The sequence below is a fragment of the Gnatocerus cornutus genome, chromosome 1, assembly GCF_029298725.1.
Source record: "Gnatocerus cornutus isolate USDA-ARS CGAHR chromosome 1, icGnaCorn1.1, whole genome shotgun sequence".
NCBI classification, from domain to species: domain Eukaryota; kingdom Metazoa; phylum Arthropoda; class Insecta; order Coleoptera; family Tenebrionidae; genus Gnatocerus; species Gnatocerus cornutus.
In genome coordinates this window covers 34,135,761-34,157,372 of record NC_142233.1, presented here as the reverse complement: position 1 = coordinate 34,157,372, position 21,612 = coordinate 34,135,761, and the positions used below count along the sequence as shown (strand labels likewise).

The following is a 21,612-nucleotide window of genomic DNA, read 5'->3' as shown; positions in this document are numbered from 1 at the left end:
ACGAAGCGAACTATCACTGAAAATGACATCTGCTTGTGGTAGGGGCCTTCCGCGACCCACTGAAAGAGATTGTTATTATTACGAACAGGAGTAGATAGCGGCCGACACACGATTCTGGCTCTTAAAGCGGCGCGGCGGAACTTACAATGTATGGGACAGTAAAAAGGAATAGCAAGTTTTATGGCTGTATGATATTCGATATTGCGTCCTTATGTGTTTTTGTTATGGTTTCGGCCGGTTCTCGATTACAATTCCCCAGATATTGGATTGTTTCGTTGTTATTTTTGGGTTGTGGAGTTTTTGTTGCGCACTCGAACAACTTCTTCTGTTCTGTAAATTGGGGACCATAACTTTTCAAATAACAAATGCGTCGTTGCGGCAACGAACAATAAATTGTTTTCAGCATTTTTCTAACCGTATTTTTACGCTTCAATTGAAAGAGAAAATTTATCATGTTCCTCAAACGAAAGCTAAATTGAATCAACTCCAATATATTTTACTTTTTTTTTTATTTTCTTTATTTTGATAACGTATTTGCAATGCCGATTAAAAAGAATAATAATTTAACGCCTGTTTTAATTATTAAACTTTCGTACTTTCTGCGTTAATGGAGCTCCAAAAATAAGCGAGAAATCGACCGACGATGGTTCACCTAGGAAAAATTTCAACTTTCTATTTTTGGAAAATCGAAGAACAATTTCTTAGCTAAAAAATCGCGAGAAAAACGATGGCGCAAAGCGTTTCCTAATATCTGTCATAGTTATCGAAATATTGAGCACGGATTGTTTCGAACCTTAAAAAATTTGGCCCTCAGGCGACAACCCAAAAATTCAAACGGCCATAACTCAGTTATTGTTGACAAAAATTAAAAATTCTCATGGTTTTGGATTCAGCGTGACATTCTGCGTCAAATGGGCCCAAATAAGTGGAGTTTGCTTAATGAATAAACCAAAAAAACTGTTTTGAAGAGGTTTTTTTGGGGTGATTTTTAGTAACTGGTTTCAAAGTGAAAACGACGTTTAAAACCTTTGTGTTATACATCAATCGAAAGAGCAGCTCAAAATCTATCAACTTGCCAAATTTGAGATTGATCGGAAAAATAGTTTACAAGTTATGATGAAAAAACAAAAATTGGAAATTTTTTATCGATTTTGTTATTTTGGGGTGATTTTCAATTACTGTTTTCAAGGTGAAAACAACGTTTAATACCTTTGTGTTTACATCAATCGGAAGAGGAGCTTGAGATCTATCTACTGACTAAATTTGTGATCAATCGGACAAATAGTTTACGAGTTATGGTCAAAAATAAAAAAAAAATTTCATCGTATAAGTCGGATTTTTTTTCCCGAAAATTCAAATTTTGGGCTTTTGATAACTTTTTCCAACGTAAAATGAGTCGAGAAAAACGATGGCGCAAACTACATCTCAATATCTCTAATAGTTTCCTGGATATTTAGCTTTAAAAATTAGGAAAAATTATAAAAAAATAAAATTAACTATCCGAAACTTTGATCGGCCAAAACTCAGTTATTTGTTGTCGGATCTGAATTTTAATTCCAAATTTGGAATCTGCGTAAAATGATGTATACTCCAAAAAACAAGCGAGATATGAATATCAGAAGTTTGGCATAGTTTTAGTCATAAATTTTCGCGAAAAACTGCAACTTTAGACTTTTGAAAAATCTAAAAACAATTTTTTATCTAAAAAATCGCGAGCAAAACAAACTATGGCGCAAACTGTTTCTCAATATTTCGAATAGTTTCTGGGATATTGGGCACGAATTGTTTTGAAACCTCAAAAATTTGGCCCTCTGGCGACAACCCAAAAATTAAAACATCAATCGAAAGAGGAGTTCAAAATTTAATTTATCAACTGGCTAAATTTCAGATCTATCGGACAAATAGTTTACGAGTTTTGGCCAAAAACCAAAAAAATTGAAGATTTTTCATCGATTGAGTTTAATTTTTTTGATGTGTAGAAATTTCGTAGATATTTAGCTTTAAAAATTTGAAAAATGAAAATCAACTATACGAAACTTTACTCGGCCATAACTCTGTTATTTGTGCTCGGATGTAAATTTGGAATCTGCGTGAAATTCTGCGTAAAATGAGCCCAAACAACGCAAGTTTGCACAAAAAGCAACGAGATATCGGCCGCAGAATTTGACATAGTTTTGTCATGAGATTTTCGACTTTCGGAAAATCTAAAAACGAATTCTTCACTTCAATTGAAGGAGAAAATTTATCATGTCCCTCAAACGAAAGCTAAATTGCATCAACTCCATTTTATTTTACTTTTCGACTTTGTTTATTTTTAAAACGTACTCGCAATGCCAATTAAGAGGAATAATAAATTAACGCCTGCTTCATTTATCAAACTTTCGTACTTTTTACATTATTAAAACCGAGTCGACGCATAAATGGATTGTGCCTTTTTACGAAAGCACACGCTTCCTTGTTTGTCCGCGCATTCATTAGGAAAACGAATCGAAAGCTCAGGAAAAGGTGATATTTTGGAGGATTAAGGTTATCGTAGAATGTGCTAATTTTTTACAAAACTCGGCCGAAATGTAAAGCTAGGACTAAGCTCAAGTTACAGGATCTTCAAATGAAATGCGACCCGACACAATCTCACTGTTTGATGAGGGAGCTTCTGACGAGGATTATAAAGGACTTACCGCGACAAGGGGTGACTACCCACCATAACAATATTGAAATTTTAAACAAAGTGGGAGCAGGGCTTACAGAACCAGCATATGTCTCAAATTGTTGCAAGATAACTGGAAATTTTCAGTTCTTTAGGTTGACAGACATAAATTCATCAGCTGTATGAAAATTGCTTTGCTCATTCCTTTTCAAATTAATTACACGTTTCCATCATTTTTTTCTGCAACAAAACCAGCGCTACACCTCCGCAAGCTCGTCTAATTAAAACACCAATTTTCTGCAAAATGGACAGACTTTTAACGCAACTCTTTACTTTCAAATCGCACAATTGCCTTCTACTTTCTTGAATGAAATCGACATTTCAAATAAAACGTTAATTTCAACAACTTCGCCAGATGCAATCGCAACACTCTTTCGCTTATTACGAAAAATTATTGATATTTTAGTGTTGATAAATCTTCCGACAAGTGCTTTCTACTTTTAGTCTTTCAGGGTCATTTTTCATTTCAAGTCGTGTCCACAAACAGTAAAAATTACCTGTTATTTTAGCTCCTTGACTGGCTTTAAAAGCGCTCGATGATGACTCGTCTACTGTCTATTAAAGTACATCAACGAGAATAATTACTGTGGAAAAACTCAAATCGCTTAGCGTTTTTTGAGCTTAAGTAGGCTCATCACTTCCTGGAAATCTAAAGTAGATACTTAACGATCGCAATTGACAATGTATCATTAATTGTTGATCGAATCAGCTGTAGAATATATTAACGCACGTCGCTGCTTGACCCAGACTGCGGTAAAAATTGAACTGACAGTATTGACGTGTATTTAGATTGAGTTGAGTAGTTCAATTAATTCCTAAACACATTTACAATGTAAATAAATTCCATAATCCTCGAGATGCAGTATAAGTATGCCATTAGAAGCAAATGTGGTAGTAATTAGAGTAAAGTGGGGTAATGGGATGCGGGGGTAATTGCAAGTGCAGACAGTGACATGTTTGACTATCACTGAAATAATTAGCATTTTATTTACCGTCACAGCACCGACATCATTACATATCAATTACTACCAACCTCACTAAAGAACAAAACCCAACTTAATCTCGCTTTTTGTAATTACTACCAACCAAACCATGAAATAAGCTAAAATATTAATGCACCGCATCAACTGCACTCTTATGCTTTGTTTAGGAAAACGTCATGGTTTACTATTTTAGTTATGAGCTTCAAGTGATGCGTGTCATCAGACCAAACGTGCAGTGACCGAATTACACCGGCAAGGCGCCTAAGGAGGCTTGGGAAACTCCAGTTGGTACCTCTGACATTTTGAGGACGGTGTAGCATTAAATCGGTTTTTATTAAATGATTAACCCAAAGAAGAAAATTTAATCTGGCGGTGGACGAGGGTCGCACCCTTCCGAGGGAGGAGATAGTAAATACAGGGTGTCAGAAAAAGAGGTAGAGTGCGGATGATTGACGGGACAATACGGGCATACCTGTAGACAATCAAAGGGAGAATTTATATTTTCATTTTTATATTTACATTGCGGTTTAATACACGGATTGTATGTAGTTTTTATTTTTGGATAATTACAGAACGCGAGCAAAAAATTTACTGTCCGAAACTTTAATCGTTTCTCATTCTGTTATTTGTTTACGTACGGTACAAAATTGCACATTTTTGGAACGTGCGTGAAATTCTGCGTAAAATGAGTACAAATACAAGTTATTACTCAAGAGTTTGCTTCACAAATAAACGAGATATTGACCAAAATCTGTTTCAAAGGTCAAATAGTTTACAAGTAGTAGCCAAAAAACGAAAAATTTGGGCAAAATTCTGTGTAAAATGAGCTAAATAACACAAGTTTACTCCAAAAAATAAGCGAGATATCGATATCAGAAATTTGGCATAGTTTTTAGTCATGAATTTTATGTAAAAAATTGCCAGAAAAACGATAGCGCAAACCATGAATTTTCGCAAACAACTGCAACTTTAGACTTTTGGAAAATCTAAGAACTGGCGCAAACAGTTTCCCAATATTTCTCAAAAAATAAACGAGATATCGATTTTAGAACTTTGACATAGTTTTAGTCATAAATTTTTTTGTCAATTTTTTTTTAAGTAATTAAATTTTCAAATTCCAGTAAATGTAAAGCATGACATTCTAAAGACTTAAAAACACGATTTATAAGCGCAGTCTAATATTTTCGTTATTGTCATAATAAGAAAGTGAAGTTTGTTGTAATTCGAATGTCCGTTCAGCTCGCGCCCAATTACCCATGAATCAAAATTACTTCATTACAAATTTAATAATCGAAAACAATTATTTAAAACAGCCCGACTAGCGATCTCTCTGAAATCCAATCCCCCACTGTTTGAGAATAACAAGAAGTTTTCTGTTTCCGCGCCATCTATCGTCCGGTAGCTAAACTATCCGTACATTATCATCGCCGACTCCATCTTATACCAAGCCTGTTCAATAGCTTCCGAGATCTGTTCCCGCGAAGTAGGCCATGAGTACGTAAGGAGTGCGTAAGCTAGCGCCACGTAAGCTAGCGCCACGATTTCTTGAAACACCGTTCTGGCATTTTTTGATTTTTAATTTTATATTTCTGATTAGTAGCCGTTTCCGCGAAGAGAATGATCTCTTTTCTTTATGGAAGTTCGGAGAAATCGCTTTCCTTGCATTCCAGATGCCGTAATTTTTGATGAATTTACCCGACATACCTAACCTATCATCACTGCAACTTTCAAAGTGACGGAAATGTCACCAAAATGAAAGAATTATCACCAGAATTTGATACGTTTTCTCGTCGTTGGGGTCGCTGGCGTATGTACGGCCATGACCTTGAGGGAACTTTTTGCAAAGGGGAGAAATCAAAATTGAACAGGCTTGGTATAAGATGAAGTCGGCGATGACATTATCCATACAAAAAACGTCGCGTGAATCGGTTACAACATTTTAAAAAACACTTTTTTTCACGATAAACTGCACTTACTTTAATCGTTTCTTATTTATAACATTTATTTTTTGCTTCTTTATACGTAGAATCCGACTATGGACTGTACCCGGTATGGATTTTGCCCGTTTTTTTTTCGAAACGACTAGGTTAGGGTAACGTCGCAGTGTCAAGTCAAATCTCCGTAACTTTAGTAACTTGTTTATGACATCACTGTGTAACAAATGCAGTTTTATTCTTGGCTGAAAATTTTGGCAGTCATGTGGATGTAACCTGATCAAATTAAATAACATGGACGAATTAAAAGGAGTTCTCATCCGTGCCATTGATTTACTGGAACAAGACAACCGAGGAGTTCAAGTAAGTTTGTTTGCTAATTACAAAAGTTAATTCAAATCATAATAAAAACATTTCTAGCTCGGATGTTATTCTGTGGCATTGGTGGGACTAACAGTTGCCATAAGGAGGGTTCGCCCTGTAAGTATCTACAATGTCAGACCAAAAAAACTGAGACACGTCCTAGAAGGTATTTTTTGTCAAATTTGAACTACTGGGACGAGGTTACGCCTACTTTACACGGCGCCATTTTTGAAAAAATATCTTCCAAGACTTTTTTCCGTCACTGTACTAACTTCTGGACAGTTTAGTAAGATGCGGAAGCCGTCCGACGTCCCCAACCGTTTTATCCAAGAGCGGCGAGAACTGACGGGGGTCGTGGAGCGGATAGAGCCTTCCAAAGGCGGACTTCTTATGATCAACCACAAGCCTTTGCTCCCCATCCCAGGACTGCCAGAGGGGTCACTCCCTGTCAAGATTTCCGGCGTCAGAGTGTCAAGTCTTGGACTGACTTGGCTGCATACCGTCGTGTCGGGCCATGAAGTGACTTTTATTCCAGTGGCCACAAAACCAGACTTTGTCAAATGTGAAGTCTTTTTGCCACAGATGAAAAAAGTACCTCAACTTTGGTTTTATTCAACCAAAACTAACTTGATTTTTGTAGAATAAAGCAGAGGTTCTCAACATAGGGGAGACCTTGGTTAAAATTGGCTTTGGATACGTTGCCAACACTGACAAAGGGATTTCAAACGACCGGACTTATCAGACATATTGTACTCGACTGGAGGCGGCGGAAAACTACGCTCTACGTAAAAAATTAGGGGCGAAATACTACTTCAAACCCGCGAAGGCCTTCCTTGTTGGAGCTGCTAAAGCAATAAACAACTTACTTGTTGCCTCTTACAAGCACGTTGTGCAAATTCCGAAGATGCCGGCCTCCTAGCAATCAAAGATATACTTAGCAGTCGAGGTGGTGTTCACAATTTTGCCTTTCATGGGAGTGTACAAAATCATAAGCTTTTTCTTCTATGAAAACTAATGAAAGGGAATATTTTGTAGCCCCATCTAGACAGTAGGGTGACAGTTGTTAAATTCGCCATGATTTCCTGTTATTGTTACGAATAAAAGTTTATTTTTGACTGTTCTTGTTGTCTTATCGTTAGAATAATTAGCACTAGCCCGATATTGAGACTGTAAAAATAAATCCAGCCTTGAAACAAAAAGTGGTACGCCCCTGACCTTATTCCTCTCCACGCTTTAATTAGGGACGAAAATGACCAAAATACGACGAAAAATTCACATTTTGGCGTAAAACACAGTTGTGCACTCGCCACGCGGTGTTTTAATCCCACGAAATGTCAAATGCCCAGTCCCACTCTCCGCCACTGCGTTATGACATTTACTAATTTCGCATAGGTTGTGCTTGTCGCCATTGTGATTTCATAGCACCGTAATTTAAGAAAAACAGTGAGTATTGTTGCTTTCCTGTCGTAATAATAATTAAAGTAATAAATTGGGGGACTTTTCTTGCGTTTGAGGTTAAATTTCGCTGCTCTGGCGTCAATTTGTGTTCAAAAAACGCCATTTCATGTGATGTTTGACAGTTGTCTGTGTTGGTCTCCTTCGTTTATTATCGTTCTTATTGCTTTGTTATTGACTTTGATGACTATTCCGCAGTAGCTTCGAGTGAAATAATCAAAGGTTCGTTTCTAGGTCAGAATGCTTCCTAGCAATGTCGACCCTCGAAGGCCTGATAAAGTGCAGAGGTTTAAGGCACCCACAGCTAATGCTAACGGACAGGGAGAGGATCTCACGCCGGATTATATGAATATTTTGGGTGAGTTGTAGTCGGAAAAGACGTTAACACAGTCATAGTCTTATTCCTGGTAAAATTTTACCAAGGGGGCCTCTAAGAGGTTCTTGTTCTTCTTAGAACAGTTAGATATTAACAGAGTTGGATAAGAATAAAAAATGTAGCAAAACACACTTTGTCCCACATTATTAAAGCGTGGGCACTTTGCCATATCAGTGACAGGGTCTCAAGCAGCCTTGCCAGGTCACACAGAGATGTGTAAAGAAATTGTTTATTTGTTGGATGTTTTATTGAATGGGACATAAATCAGGCGCTTTTGGGGCAATTGTCTCTTCATTTTTCTGCGGTTTGGTTATATTTTGGGCTTCCCGATATACCAGCCTAGTTTCCTAGGTTTCTGTTTCGGTCGTCAGAGTTCAAGGTTTTAGGTAGTTTTCTTTTTCCTACGTTGGGGCTTTTGGTTAGAACTTGTAGTTGTGTAGCCCTAATGTTTTCTTCTCTTGTTCAGTTTCTCAAGGCTCTCAATCAAGTTCTTAGCCAGTCAAAAAAGGTTTCTAGGTTCTTGAGTGCCCAAGATTGCTTATATTCTGTTGATGTTTTTTTTCAGTCGTCAGAGTTCAAGGTTTTAGGTAGTTCTCTTTTTCCTAGGTTGGAGCTTTTGGTTAGAACTTGTAGTTGTGAAGCCCTCATGTTTTCTTCTCTTGTTCAGTTTCGCAAGGCTCTCAAGTTCTTAGCCAGTCAAAAAAGGTTTCTAGGTTCTTGAGTACCCAAGATTGGTTATATTCTGTTAATGTTTTTTTTTTTCAGTCGTCAGAGTTCAATCAGGTTTCAGGTAGTTTTCTTTTTCCTAGGTTGGAACTTTTGGTTAAAACTTGTGGTTGTGAAGCCCTCAGGTTTTCTTTTCTTCTTCGGTTTCTCAAGGCTCTCAAGTTCTTAGCTAGTCAAAAAAGGTTTCTAGGTTCATGACGGCCCAAGATTGCTTATATTCTTGGTTTCTAGTTCTCTAATTTTCATGTTTTAGGTCACTTGCGTTTTCAGTTTTCACCCTTAGAAGGGCGAAGTTCATTGATTTGATTCTAAATTCATGTCAATTTTATTTATTTCGTGACTGTCGTTGGGACACCTCGCGACATTAATTGATAAAGAGTTTAAACTGTGCCTAACAAATTGACATTTACTGCCACCATGACCTATATCTCAACACAAATCAAACAGTTTACGATATCAGAATGTAAATTACCAAAGTTATCAAGCCTTTATTTGTCGAAATTTCATCGATATTTCATTCCAATCTATAAATAGCTACTGGGCGTTAACTAACGGTATCATTTCGTATTTTTAGTTTAATGAACGATCTATAAAAGCATCTTTTTGCACAGAGTTGGTCCAAGTCTGTTTTTACACCTCTTATTCCAAAGAAAAAAAAGTGAATTCCATGAGAATGAGCGCACGGCGTTTTAATTGCGTCAACTAATGATAAAAACTTGCGATAATGTTTTTTGTTAACACCATTCTCTTTTTTTTACGTTTGACAACAATAAAATCTTTTTGTCGCCAGTAAACAACTCGCTATCTTTGGTGCGGTAAACAGCCACAAGCGTTGCAATTCGCGTCATATTCAAAGAAGTTAGCTCCTTTTGAAATGCAATGTTGTCATGTAAAACACGTTCTGTTATAATACGAAAATTGTTAGTGAAATCATGTAGATGCGTCATTAGTACCCGTTAAAAAAAATAGCCTTTTATTGTTCAATTGTTCAATTACAGCCAATTTTATCGAGCTATTTGCAACACGGCGGTATCCTTGACACTCCTTAAGTATTTTTTCGTTGTTTCGCTCGTCTAAAAATATTCCAGGTATTTAGTAGTTTTTAGTTCCGATATGCGTATTTGATTTCAGTTAGTTGTGCTTCAAATGAATGTAAATAATACGCAAGCAAGCCAGTTCTATTAATATTAATGTAGTGAGGTTTACAATTATCTTTATCTAGATTCTATTTTAAGCAAAATAAAGTCAGAGGCGACTAAAATTAGAAAGTCCGATCAGTTTCGCGCTATCATGTCATGTCGCGGTTAAGACAGTGCGTGATATTAGAATTTAACTCGCCATATTGAGTGTGAGTGGGTAACACGTGATTCAAACTATCTTCTAATGTTTGCATTCCGTAGGTCAACGCGCGACCACGGCAAATGCTCCTGAAACTGCGAGCGAAAAGCACGATGTAACCGTGTCCAGCGAGTCCAATCATCAAGAGGAAGTCCAAGCCGAGGACACGGCCGCCAGCAACGTGATACCCACCAGCCCTCAATACGGCGTCGCCATAATACCGACCACCGCCAGCATCGCAGATTTAGCGACGGAAACAGTCACCATTTCCACGGACAGTGTCGTAGACACCACGGCGAAACCGCCGGATGATTCCAAAGACTTACATTCGACGCCGAGTAGAAACGACCGATTCAAAGTGGTGAAAATCGCAAGTTTAGAGCCGTTCAAGCGCGGGCGGTGGAAATGCATGGATTACGTGGATGAGGCGCCGCCGCCGCTCACACAGCCGAGCAAAGTCGCGCAGTCTTCGGGGAGCATCTCGGTGCCGGCCGGGGGCGTCTATCTCCAGACGCAGAGTCTCCCCCAGCAGCAGATCCAACAGATGCTGGGGTTCACCAATGGGACGCAGTTTTTTCCGAACGTGCAAGCTCAAATGATACCACAGACGCAGTATTTTTATCCGCCGGGGGCCAACATGCAGCCGCAGCAGTTGGTCAACACCACCGGAGTGCCCAGCAGCATGCCGGCGCAGTTTATCAACGCATCGCAGCCGTATTTCACCACGGGGGTGGTGCAAAACTCGGGTTTTGCCATCCCGCAGAATTACCAGAATGTTCAGTTTGTCCCGGCGAACATGCTGCAGAACCAAGGAAGTGCGTTCGTTCCGACGTCGCAGACGGTGCAGTTGCCGGCCAACTTCCAGCAGAGTCAGACTTATGCGGGACAACCGAACGTGACGGCCCCCATGGTCAACGGACACGCTTTCCCCCAGCAGAACGACCAGCAGGTCACCTCGAGCAGCTTACCCACGCAAGCGGCGAAGAGTGTGATTTTGAACACGAGTGTCCAACAGCCGGTGGTTAGCCAATCCCAAATCACCCAACCGATTCAAAACCAAATACCAATCGTACAAAACAGCCAAGCTCAGTCAGTTCCTTTGATGCAAACCCAGCAGTACCAACCCAATGCGAATTTCCAACAAGTCCCGAGCGCGTCGCAGATCCAAGTCCAGGTCTTCGACCAGAACCAAACACCGAAAGTCGCCCCGGCGCCTGGCGTCTTCGACAATCAAACGCCGCAAGTGGTCTCAGTTCCTTCAATGCTCGACAAGAATCCGGCGAGTAATGTGTATACGAATCCGCAGTTTGACATGAACGTGAACAGTTTAACAGTTCTTGAAAACCCAGAAGCTTCAGGGGAGGGAGTGAATGAAACCAACAGTGGAACAGACGCGACGTCGGAGAACCCCGACGACCCGTCAAAGACCAACCCGGTGGTCAACGCGATCGATAACAAGATCGAACAAGCCATGGATTTGGTCAAAAGTCATTTAATGTACACCGTGCGCGAAGAAGTCGAGGTGTTGAAGGAGAAAATCGCCGAGTTGATGGAGAGGATCCATCAGTTGGAGACGGAGAACAATTTCCTGCGGTCGCAGATACCGGGGGCGGCCACCCCCAGCATGACCACGTCGACACCGATGGTCAAACCGACAACGACCACCACCACGAGTACTGCCCCCAATGAGACGCCGCAGCAGTAGAGACATGCGTGTGGTGATTAGTGTCGATTCAATACTCAACTCTGCACTTTTGGCCTTAGTTGCTTCTATGACAACTTTGTTTATCTTAGTATTGGTGAAGTATTTGCGCCTGTGGACGATGATGGCTTTGATTTCTCGCAATTTTCAGTGTGACACTGCCATGTTCTAATATGTGTGTTGAACTCTGGTTATGTTACAGTCGCCCCCAAAGAGCGTTTGTTGTTTTAAGGCGTTTTCTGATTGGCTGAAGTAGTATGAATTGTAAATTAATTATGTAAAATTTTGTAAAGTATGTAAATATAACTGGCCAGTAGCGCCACGGTTTGGGAACCGTGCCAAGGCCAGGATAGGACTAAAATGAGGAATATTAAGCCAAATTTTTTTGAATTTGGTGCTATTTGAAACTGTGATTTACATCATTTTTTGTTCGTTGCATAAATTTAAATTGCTACTGTTACAATATCACTATTTTTGTAATAATCCAATTGAAATTAGAATAATTGTCAATGTAGTGGCATTTTTGACGTAGATCATCGTAATGTATACTCAAGGCTTGAGCTAAAGTTTTCTTTCAACTGTATGATTCTGTGTGAGATTTGATAGTGTAGTTAGCTCACTATTACCTGTAAATCCTTTACATGTCTCTACATGATTAGATGTCTAGGGAAATCATAGGAAAAGTTTATGGAGAACGTAGAAGATTATGGCTGTGTTAACGATAAAATTATTGAATGCAAAGATTGAAAACTGGACTGCACGAACGATTACAATAAGTGTGTTTTTATCTCGGAACTTCGAGTCCAGTTCCGTTTTTTTTTTGTAATTTCTTGTTGTGTTGTATGAATTATTTATTTTTTATTCAAGTACCATATATTCATTTCATTTGCAAACTAATCGTAATCGGTTTTGCGACTTTATTACAAAAACTATTACTTCTTTATTTTAAAGACGAAAGTTTTGTGAAATGACCTTTTCGCGAATATAGAATTATGTTCCTAAGGAATAATCTTAATTTGTAATAAAGTTACAAAACATTCATATTTTATTACACTTATTACAGAATATATATAATATATAAATAAAGATTATTAAATGAAACTGTCATTTTATTTCAGGCATGATTTTCAGCATGTGTGGGCTCATGATGAGGCTCAAATGGTGCGCTTGGGTCGCCCTGTATTGCTCCTGCATCAGTTTTGCCAATTCTAGGATTTCCGACGACACCAAACAGGTCAGTGGCACTAAAAACAATGTCAAAAATTTTAATGTTAAATTCTGGGAGGGACAAAGATGCCAATCTTGTCATCTTAAACTTAAAAAGTCAATTCATCAAGATTCCAACATTGAATAAAGAAATAAGTGTCAAATGTCAATGTCAGACAATAAGTCACTTAAAGAAGAAGACTACAAATTTGATTGTTTTAGGGGAAAAATTGCAAAAAAATAACAAAAAATTTCCAAATTTCTGGTTTGCTCTGAAAATAAAAATTTCTAAACTTCTCTCTTCCCTTCTGTTCTATAATTTTGTAATTTGACACAGATATTGTGCCACTTACTAGGAAGAACGTCAACAAACTTGAATGCTCTATAATTAAAATTAACAGAATTATAGCAACAAATCCAAAATTTTTGAAAATCTTGGTTAGCTCTGAAAATAAAAATTTCTAAATTTTATCTTTTTTCCTAGATTACTTTGTAATTTGAGATAGACAATGAGCCACTTACGAGAAAGAACGTCAACAAATTTTAATGCTCTAATAGCAAAATTGACAGAATTAGAAGAAAAAAAGCAAAATTTTCAAAATTTTTGGTTTGCACTAAAAATTAAAATTTATAAAATTGATCTCTTTTGCTAGATTATTTTGGAAATTTGAGACAGATAATGAGCTATTTACGAGGAAGAACGTCTATAAATTTGAATGCTCTAAAAGCAAAATTTTCGAAATTTCTGGTTAATTCTGAAAATAAAAATTTCGAAATTTTATCCCTTCTGCTAGATAATTTTGTAATTTAACACAGATAATGAGCCACTTACGAGAAAGAACGTCAATAAATTTGAATGCTGTAAAAGCAAAATTAACAGAATTATAGGAACAAATCCAAAATTTTTAAAATTTTTGGTTCGCTCGAAAAACTAAAATTTGTCTCCACCGATCTAAAATTTTAATTTCGTATAGACAATGAGTCATTTAAGAAAAACAATCTCCACAAATTTGATTGCTCTAGCGACAAAATTAACAGAACTACAGGAAAAAAAACAAAACTTTCGTTTCTCTTTAAAGATAAAAATCTCTTTCCAGATTCTGAGCTCTTTCATGTTGTCAATTTCCGCCATCGTAATGTCGTACCTGCAAAACCCGCAGCCGATGACACCTCCCTGGGCAACCTCAGTAAACTAAACCTTACAAAATGGTAAAATTTAATAAAGATAAAATATATACAAATTATTTCAACAAGCAACGTCCCATGGCACAATTCACAGTCCTGTCCAATCCTATAAAGCAACATCCCGATATTTCTGAACGTCATCAGCCGACGCATTACTCAACGAGTTTTTACTACTCAACTTATCAATCTGCTTTTTATAAATCAAAAAATCGGGCCCATCGAGCGGCCCATAGTAAATCGGCACGCCGTAATTCGCAATGGGTTGGGCATAGAAACCCGTCCGATTTTTAATTACATGCCCCGACTTATTTGCGTCGTTGAGCGCATCCACGGAGGCGTACTTCTGCATTCTTGGCTGGGAGAACTCGAGGGTGCTGCTGGTATCCGTGGAGATGATGGACGAAAAAGGGATTTTCTCCGGGTCGTCCTCCAGGATCCTCAAGTCCATCAAGGACTGCGCCTTCTTACCTACAAACGAAGAATGAGAGATCGGAGATCAAAACGCACGATTTTCCCTTACTTGAGTTCATATCGTTGCTGATGAAGTTCGGCATGAAGATGCTCGCGTTGAATTCGCTCTGAGTGGTGCAGAATTGGAAGCCGTCGAACTGGAGGGACGCCAGATTGTTGTTCCAGATCTGAGGGGTGGAGGCAGCGCGTTTGAGCGTTAAGTTCAACTCTTCGGAATTTTCGTACGCGTTGTTTTGGTAATACTGACTATTGAGAGGCGGAAGCGATTCTCTAGGTATTGGTATGGCGGTCATGTTTAGGTCTCTGAGTCTCTTCTCCACGACTTCTTCGTCCTTCCACGACGTGTACAAGGACTGGATTAAAATTAATTCTATCACATTCGCTATTATCCTAACTAACCAACTAGCTAACTCGGTTACCCCGTAGAGAGTCTCTATCCTCTGGAGAAAGAAAGTTAGATTTAAAAGCTTCAAACTTGCGCACATACCCAATACTGGATACTCATGTAGATGACCAGCCCGGCCTCTGGAAACGTCAGGATTGTGACCGAGAACATCCACGCAATGAGACAGAGCGTGTTTTTCTGCAATCAGAAAGCGATTTTTGATACGATTTATCGACGAGAAAGTCTGATATGTGAAAGCTCCAAGATGAATTTGATACATATTTATGAACAAGCGTTTGGTCCGACTTTAGAAAGGTCAGAAAAATCTGCATACACGTAAATTTATTTACCGTGGCTAAGCCGTGGATTAGCAACGCTGCAAAGAGTGCCATTGTGAAATATCCTGCACATAACAAGACTGCGGCGATCGGCAAGGCTACCACGGACTCCAGAATCCATAGCAATTCGAAAGCAAAGGCGATCAAGTATGCAATCTGAAAAAATGGCCAATCAGTGGAGGAAAAATGCGGAAGGTTGAATGGAGAAGGAGACGGTTTTAATTTAATTGGTGCAAAAATTTTTATATGTTGGTGATCGATAGTTTCACTAATAAACAAGTGAAGGGGATTTATTGGGGATTTTATGGGGCGCATTAATATAACTCGGTCAATTAAGAGATAAAATTTGTATCTTTTATCGAGGTTTTTAGATCCGCTTTTCGAAAATTTCTAAATGAAAAAGAATCCTGCAGGACTGTGGAGAGTCCTGAACAATGTTAAAACATGTTGGGAATCCCAAAGAATCCCGGAGAATCTATTTAAAAATAAAAACTCCTTGGTTTTATTATGTTTTGTCCATTTTTCTAGATACTTTCAAGTTTAAATTTCTACCATAGCTATTCATATAATAAATACAAAATTTAGGTTTTTGTTGACGGGCAGAGCGAGCTTACGAGCGAGGCCTACAAATAGGGCGAGTTTATAAAGCCTAATTATGTACGAGTTACAAACAAGGCTTTATTTTCGATTCAGGAAGAAAATTTTCTTTTAAAATTTGTGACGGTTTCAAAGAAGTTTACAACGCAAACAGGAGTTTAAACTGCATTTTGATATTATTTTATTCATAATTATTTGACACTGACTATCGGCCGTTTTATTTTATCTTTACGAACACTGTTCAAAAAGAGCCACTTTATGGACTCCAAACGATATCGTAAAACATAAACTATTATTATACAATCGGACATAAAATGGAAAAAATAACTGAAATAGCATCACAAGCTAAGAAATCTTTTCTTCCTTCCAGTCCAGAAGTGTGTATGAAGAAACTTGCAAGACTTTACTGGCCGGTTTTACTTTATCATTATAGACGTTAAACGATATCGTAAAAAATAGATCATTATTACACAAATATAATTTTTTTTCGGAACAAAACCAACACAATTAATTACGAATTTGGGTCCCTCTCAAAAAAACGCCCGCGTCATTATCACTGCCAAGATCAGAGGAAACAGGAATTGCCCAAACTCTGTCAAGGCTTCGCACCAAATTACATTCATTTTAAACAGCAACGAATTGTTATTGTAGGAGTTTGAAAATGCATCAAACTGAAAACAATAATAGCGCAATGATGTAATGTCTTCGCGAATTTCAAGGATAGGAATAATTAAATTACACAATAACTCCGACGCGTTGACGAGAAGAAAGCTGTTAAAGTCTTAAAATGCACATCTCCATTCAGTCAGTCACACTACATTAAGAAATACTTTTCCAGAACTGCAAAAGTTATCGCCACGAGACATCACGAATGTTAAATTCCGCTTTATTACCTCACTTCACACTTTCTTACTGGAGCAAGTGACCATAAAGTGTGTAGATTTTTTATCGGGCGCGATTTTGTATGGGAACGAAAGTTCGTTCTGGGAGTAATAAAACCACCCTTTTTTGATCTGGAGCAATTAATGGAGAAAGTATAAATTATTACACATATGCGATTTGGATTTTCTCGAATTACGACATACTTTCACTGCATTTCTTTTCGTTTTTATTGCGAGAATAAATAACACGCGCATGTAAATTCGTAGAGTTAGAAGCCTCCGACATTTTTCAGTGTGTCGCCTTTTATGTCAACGTTGAATCACAAGACAGTAATGTAACTGTAATGTCCGATGGTACTTGAATTCTTAATCCAGTGGCAATAACTCTGAAGATTAGAAGGAAAGCTCGTTCCAATTGTTCTTCGTTCCACTGAAGCACAAAACTGCGACGACTTTTGTTATTGAAATGACACCATAACGCACCTAGGTGTGTCTAGACTTTCACCAATCGCCTCGTTTAATCAAAAGTAGTTAACTAGTTTTCCCACGGAAAGCGGAAATCACAAAGCGATCATTTAACTGAAGCAAATGAATTGATTCTGATACGCTCTACCAGAGTCGATTTTTGTGTTTTACAGTTTCTTGAATAAATTTCTGGAAATAATAAAAACTTGCCACGCAATAACGCCCACAGTTTTACAGAAGTTGAACCTTGAAAATGCTATCCGCTGATTTTACCTTGTTTCAGGATACAGTGAAAGTATTTTGTTTTGAAAGATGGAACAATGGCTATTTTTTAGATGTCATCGTTATTTGAGAATGAGTCGGTGCTGGGTCATGATTTACATAAGCGAAGGATTTTCCCATTTTATCATCCCAGTAATGAATTTTAATAAACATATTTAACGATGTTTACACCGCGTAATTGCTTGGAATATTTGAGTATTTTATAATATTTTCACGCCAAATTGACGGTGGCTCTAATCACCACTAAACGATTTGTTGGTGGTTTTGCACAATCATTTTCGAAATAAGTGATGATTGGAGAAATTTTACAGTGAAAGCTGCAAAAAAATTATAGTTTTGATAAACCTGCACTAATTAATTGTAGACGAAATCGAAAATAATTAGCAATTAGACAGAAAGAGGACAACATCTGGAAACGTTGGAAAGTCAATCATCAAAATGAAAAGATTTATAATTATATCAGGTGCGATTATGGGAAGTGAATGACCGCGGGAAATAATTGTTGATCGGCATTTTTTGTATAGTCAGCAGCGAAAGAAATGAGCTGGAAATTCAATATTCGAAATTTTGATTGGTCGTAATTCAGTTGTTTGTTGTCGTATGCGGATTTTGAGTCCGGATTTGAAGTCTGCGCGAAATTCTGCGTAAAATTAGCCGAAATAACGCATGTTTGCTTCAAAAATAAGCAACATTTCGATTTCAGAACTTTGACATGATAATATCTACTTCATGAATTTTTCTGAAAAACTCAAACTTTCGACTTCTGGAAAAACTAAGAACGTTTTATTCGTTGATAAAAACGACTTCGAAAAGATTATTCGCCTTAACTCCGGAAACATCGAGAAAAATCGTCTTCGAACCTCCAAAATTTTTGCCCTCTGGCGACAACCCGAAATTTCAAACGTCTGTAATTCAGTCATTTGTTGACGGACTAGAAAAATGTTGGTAGTTTTTTAGATTCAGCGCGAAATTTTGCGAAAAATGAGCCGATATAGCTCAATTTTCCTTAACAAATAAACGAGATATCGACCGGTCTTTGAAGGTCATTTTCAAGACGCTGCTTCAAGGCGAAAACGACGTTTAGTACCTTTGAGTTATACATCGATCTAAAGAGCAGCTCGAGATCTATCATCTGGCCAAATCTTAGATCGATAGGGCAAGTAGTTTATGAGGGGCAATCAAAAAACGAAAAATTGAAAAATTTTCATCGATTGAGTTGCAAAATTTTTTATTGCCCAAAAAATTGACCATCGAATTTTTGACTTTTGAGGGCGCATTCGAAAGCAAAATGACCCGAGAAAAACGATGGTGAAAACCGTTTCTGAAAATCTTTTGAAAATTCAACATCCGAAACTTTGATCGTCCATAACTCCGTTATTTGTGGACCGATTTTAACAACCTTTTTGGATTCTACGCGAAATTCTGCGTAAAATGAGCACCAAAACATTAATATTGCTTCATAAATAAGTAAGATATCGATTTCAAAACTTTGACATAGTTTTAGTCATGAAATTTTTACGAAAAATTCAAACTTTGGATTTTTTTTTAAAATCCATAAACGATTTCTTAGCTAAAAAATTGCGCGAAAAACAATAGCGAAAATCGTTTCTTTCAATCTGTCGTAGTTTCCGCGATATTGGATACAGAAACACAACAAAATCGTGAGATTTCAGCAATTAAAAGTACAAACATGTTACCAAACCATGGCTGTGTAAAAAAACATAGTGCGTATTAACAAATCAAGGTAGCTATGTAAAACAACATTAAAACAAAACCTCACAAATATCACAATTAGTTACGAACAACAAAACTTCAAAATTTCTTCGTCCCCGCAAATTGAGAGGTAACTACATCTTCCGCTCATGAGCTCATTTCTTTTGCTGTTGATTGTACCGGCAGCGGTAAAAATTGGCTGGCGATTAAAGTAGAACAAACAAATCGGAATAATATTGGAAATTATACATATTCGAGCAAAAACGTAATGAAAACAGTTTCCGTTTCCCTCAGTTCTCGGTAATTTGTAAATGTGAATGTAAAGGCTCAAATTTCTTCCCATGATCGCGGTAATCGCTTACGAGAGTTTTTGTCATTTCATTTTCATTTTAATTAAAATTTATTTGCAGAAATAACTTTGCTTGAGGCGGTGCGAGCGCAACAACAAAATAATACGAATTTCTAAAAGAATAAAATACTTTCTAGAATTGTTTAACTGATCGAAAATCTCTTTTGTAACGTTTGGAAAATTTGTCAGTTCGTAGCTTCACCAGATTTTAATAAATTCCAGTAATGCTTTCAGCTCCTACGTTATAAATATTAATAACATTTTTGTTCATGAATATCAAAAGATTTCGATTTTGCTCCTCAATGCTCGGCGTCAATTGTTAGGACACTTGCAAGGAGCTCGTTAATTAGACGCCAATTCCAATGAATGCATAAAATGTGGCTCATAAAAAAAGACCACAGAACTCGTCACTTGTTTATCAAAATTAGAATATTAATAATCGTTTATTAATTTTTTATACCTTGACAGGACCCTGAACCGTCCAACTTTAAAGTTTAAACAAACATTTCTACACATCCAAGCAAATCTATTTCGTATTTGCGTGGATGAAAATGACCATCAATCACCAACTTTTAACCCCGATAATTAAATACCAGAAGATACACCGCGAAGAATCCAGAAGCTATAGCCAGACTGCAACAGAAACACGATTCCACGAGAGCCATTTCGGTTTACCACATTTTTATTTTCACCATTGTTATCACATGTTTTAATTTAGCACTTTTTTACACTTTCATTGTTATGATAATTTTTTAAATTTTCAATAAGAGCACTTTCACACGCGCACTAGTTACGAGAACACAAAGAAAATTTTTGATTATTAAATCGTCGTCATCGCTGAGAATGAGGTTCTTTCATACGAATATTTTAACCTTCGGAGACACTGGTTCCTACCGTGGGTGAGGTAAGAATGAATGAGTAATCCAACACTGGATTATTCGCAAGCAGATTTGAATATTTTGTTCACGTGCGCCTTTACTTTCTCTTCTTGAGCAACTCTAGAAGAGTGGAAACTGGAGGGTAGGCAACCAATTATACATTTCGTTCTAGCGATAAATTTTACTTTAAAAGAAAATTACAATAAAGAAACAGCTACTTTTCATATCTGTATACAGTGTATAAGACAACATAAAAATGCGGCTATTGTGGCTACTTTCTGAACATTCTAGTGGTGGTGTTCAGCCGCCTCCTTGCGACGAATTTCCGCCCATTTGGAGACATTCCCAGGTGAATTAGCTGGAAAAAATCATACAAACACCCTGTATACTTCCCATCAATCCTCACCTAAGCTGCTGATGGAGCTGAAGATTGGTATACATAGAAGCACCGCGATTGGGTAGTATCTCCAGATCCAGTTATTCTTAAAATAAAATTTGTATGGAAACTGCGCGATTTTCGCAGAAAAAGTGTATGGAAATTTCATGGGTCTGGAAATTTTTTCAACTGCTTTGTCGGCCATGGTTCACCTGAACAAAAAATCGTTGCTGAGCAAAAATGGGTTTATGTAATCACCCTGTCATGGATCACTTGATTGAAATAACGAGTCGGGGAAGAAGGCAATTCGGGTTTTAATGGGTCGAGAATTAAGAAATTTGGGTGAAAATTGGGTCAAAAATGAGGTGAAATGGGAATTTTCCGAGATTTTTACCTGATTTTCTAACCACAATGATCACTGAACGTCAAGTGTCAGGTGGATGACGGAAATGTTACTAAATCAGAGGTGCCAACCGTACGACCTTGTACCGGAGTTTTTTTATTTCGGAATTTATTTCGAAGATTCTCGAAAATTTTGCACTTTTTAGTGATGGTACTGTTTGTACGTCAAATTTATAATTTTGTAGATCGAATTTCGATGTGATTACGTAATCGCGGTACCAACGTAGCCAGACCAAACTTCCCTGTAAAGTGGCGCGAAAACATAACGTCTAAACTTTAGATAACCTTAATTTATTTCGTTTTTGTGTTAAAACTTAATTTTTTAGTGAAAATGTGGTCTGTAATTAGTCAATTTCTGTTTGAATTGCTTGGAAAAATGATAAAACTACTAAATATTAGTGATGGGTTCGATTCGGCTTTAAATTTTAGATTCAGGAAGAGTAAGTAAATTGTTTTTTTATTATTCTTGTTGAATGATTGTAGATGCGAAATTTTTGAAG

General features: G+C 37.5%; 4 protein-coding genes across 4 annotated transcripts; 2 read left to right on the top strand and 2 right to left on the bottom strand.

Moving 5' to 3' along the window:
• The first annotated feature begins 5,700 nt into the window (after nucleotides 1–5,700).
• On the top strand, nucleotides 5,701–7,107 carry LOC148181999 (mitochondrial inner membrane subdomain organizer). Its single transcript, XM_088036781.1, has 4 exons — nucleotides 5,701–5,987; nucleotides 6,045–6,104; nucleotides 6,270–6,578; nucleotides 6,628–7,107. Exons 1-4 carry the CDS (start codon nucleotides 5,919–5,921, stop codon nucleotides 6,904–6,906), a joined length of 717 nt encoding a protein of 238 aa, XP_087892907.1. The 5' UTR covers nucleotides 5,701–5,918; the 3' UTR covers nucleotides 6,907–7,107.
• A 230-nt stretch (nucleotides 7,108–7,337) lies between these two features.
• Nucleotides 7,338–12,663, top strand: LOC148181998 (uncharacterized). The gene is made up of 3 exons (XM_088033203.1): nucleotides 7,338–7,430; nucleotides 7,677–7,800; nucleotides 9,945–12,663. Exons 2-3 carry the CDS (start codon nucleotides 7,683–7,685, stop codon nucleotides 11,585–11,587), a joined length of 1,761 nt encoding a protein of 586 aa, XP_087889329.1. The 5' UTR covers nucleotides 7,338–7,430; nucleotides 7,677–7,682; the 3' UTR covers nucleotides 11,588–12,663.
• A 1,326-nt stretch (nucleotides 12,664–13,989) lies between these two features.
• On the bottom strand, nucleotides 13,990–20,381 carry Rcd6 (Reduction in Cnn dots 6). The gene is made up of 5 exons (XM_088033208.1): nucleotides 20,050–20,381; nucleotides 15,182–15,325; nucleotides 14,934–15,029; nucleotides 14,496–14,886; nucleotides 13,990–14,443 (listed from the first exon to the last, which is right to left on the bottom strand). The coding sequence occupies exons 1-5, from the start codon at nucleotides 20,119–20,121 to the stop codon at nucleotides 14,082–14,084; spliced, it is 1,065 nt and encodes a 354-aa protein (XP_087889334.1). The 5' UTR covers nucleotides 20,122–20,381; the 3' UTR covers nucleotides 13,990–14,081.
• A 114-nt stretch (nucleotides 20,382–20,495) lies between these two features.
• Nucleotides 20,496–21,293, bottom strand: LOC148181996 (uncharacterized). Its single transcript, XM_088035853.1, has 3 exons — nucleotides 21,105–21,293; nucleotides 20,741–20,922; nucleotides 20,496–20,692 (listed from the first exon to the last, which is right to left on the bottom strand). Exons 2-3 carry the CDS (start codon nucleotides 20,913–20,915, stop codon nucleotides 20,622–20,624), a joined length of 246 nt encoding a protein of 81 aa, XP_087891979.1. The 5' UTR covers nucleotides 20,916–20,922; nucleotides 21,105–21,293; the 3' UTR covers nucleotides 20,496–20,621.
• Nucleotides 21,294–21,612: the final 319 nt, after the last annotated feature.